This window comes from Echinococcus granulosus, assembly GCF_000524195.1.
Source record: "Echinococcus granulosus chromosome Unknown EG_S00120, whole genome shotgun sequence".
NCBI classification, from domain to species: Eukaryota; Metazoa; Platyhelminthes; class Cestoda; order Cyclophyllidea; family Taeniidae; genus Echinococcus; species Echinococcus granulosus.
The window spans coordinates 36905-38147 of record NW_020170500.1 but is presented as its reverse complement, the minus strand read 5'-3'; the positions used below and the strand labels follow the sequence as shown (position 1 = coordinate 38147).

The 1243-nt window shown below is 55.8% G+C and overlaps 1 protein-coding gene across 1 annotated transcript in view; it reads left to right on the top strand. All coding sequences in view use genetic code 11, as the record gives it.

The window, feature by feature from the left end:
- The window catches only part of EGR_08800 (hypothetical protein), a gene marked incomplete at both ends in the record, with an annotated part of 7486 nt that overhangs the window by 5242 nt on the left and 1001 nt on the right, over window positions 1–1243 (top strand). Inside the window, one exon of the mRNA XM_024498049.1 lies at window positions 288–1063. Within this exon, the coding sequence (XP_024347521.1) occupies window positions 288–1063 (776 nt within the window). The remainder of the gene's footprint in view (window positions 1–287; window positions 1064–1243) is intronic.

Genomic DNA, 1243 nt, shown 5'->3' with positions numbered 1-1243 from the left:
TCCATCGCAGTCCACACTTTCATCGGCGTCGACATCAGCGATGACGACGACGTCGACGACCTCAACGATGGCCTACCTCCACCAACAGTGTTGCAATGCGTCTCAATACCCTGCGGCAGTGCTACAGTGTGTTGCTCCAGCTGGTGTGTTGTCGCAGGTGGCGAAATCCGTGGCTGCAGGTTAGTTGATTTGCGAGTACATAGGTGATTGCGGTGTGGGTGACGCCTTCAGAAGGCAGGAGGGGATTGAAAGGTCTCTACCCAACTCGGTTGGTTGTATCGTTTTAGGCAAACGTCCGTTGATTCCGGTCGAAAACGCAACTACTGCATCAGTGTTTCCCGCCACAGCGCAACATGCATTCGATGTGTGTGGAAAGGCAGGCTTCCTCACCGGACGCCCGGTGATTGCAGCAGGCAGAGGTGTGGTTTCCACTGTGGCTGCTGCTGCCACCGTAGCTGCGACCACGAACAACAAGCGTCCAGTGGTGCACAAGTATCACACTTTCCGCAAGATTTCTCCGAAGAATGAAGTTACCTCCTCTGCTGCCACCGACAGTAGCGCCGCCGCCGTCACCACTGCCACCAGCAATAGCGGCAGTAGCGGTCGTCCTGCCACGTCATCGCAGTTGCTGAAGAGTCTCCTTGAATCCGGTGGTGGTAGTGCTCTCCCAAATGCCCACTCCTCTCACCAGCCTCGAGCGCCTTCTGCTCCGCCTCCTCTCTCTACTCCTACGCCGCTGCCGCCACCTCCACCGCCTTCCTTGAGAGCACATGCAAGCGGGCTTTGTGGCTCTTCCCTGTCAGTGGCTGCAGCTAAGTTTAACCAGCCACCAGCCCATCAGAGCCGTGGAACCTGGCAATTAGGTGGTCGAGCCATTGTTATTGGAGCCTCTATCACCACACCTTCCAACTCGACTCACCGTCTGCAGTCACTTTCAATGCCGCCGCCGTCGTCAACACCACCACCCGCGACACCACCCCCACTGACTTCGACGGATTCCAGCAGCACTGCTAAGTCGGTGGAGGTGATCACTTTGGACGCGGTTCCACATGCCGTGCTTCATGTGAGTGAAGTTTTGTCAGCACACAACCACCACGTGCGTGTGCACGCACATCTGTACTCCCCACCTGACATGCGTGTTTTGTTGTTTGATCCGTTTCAGGAGACTGTTGAATCGTAGAGGATCTGGCTGGCTTTCGCTCTCTTGGATTGGTTATATTTGGCTGTGAATCCCTTTTCTTCT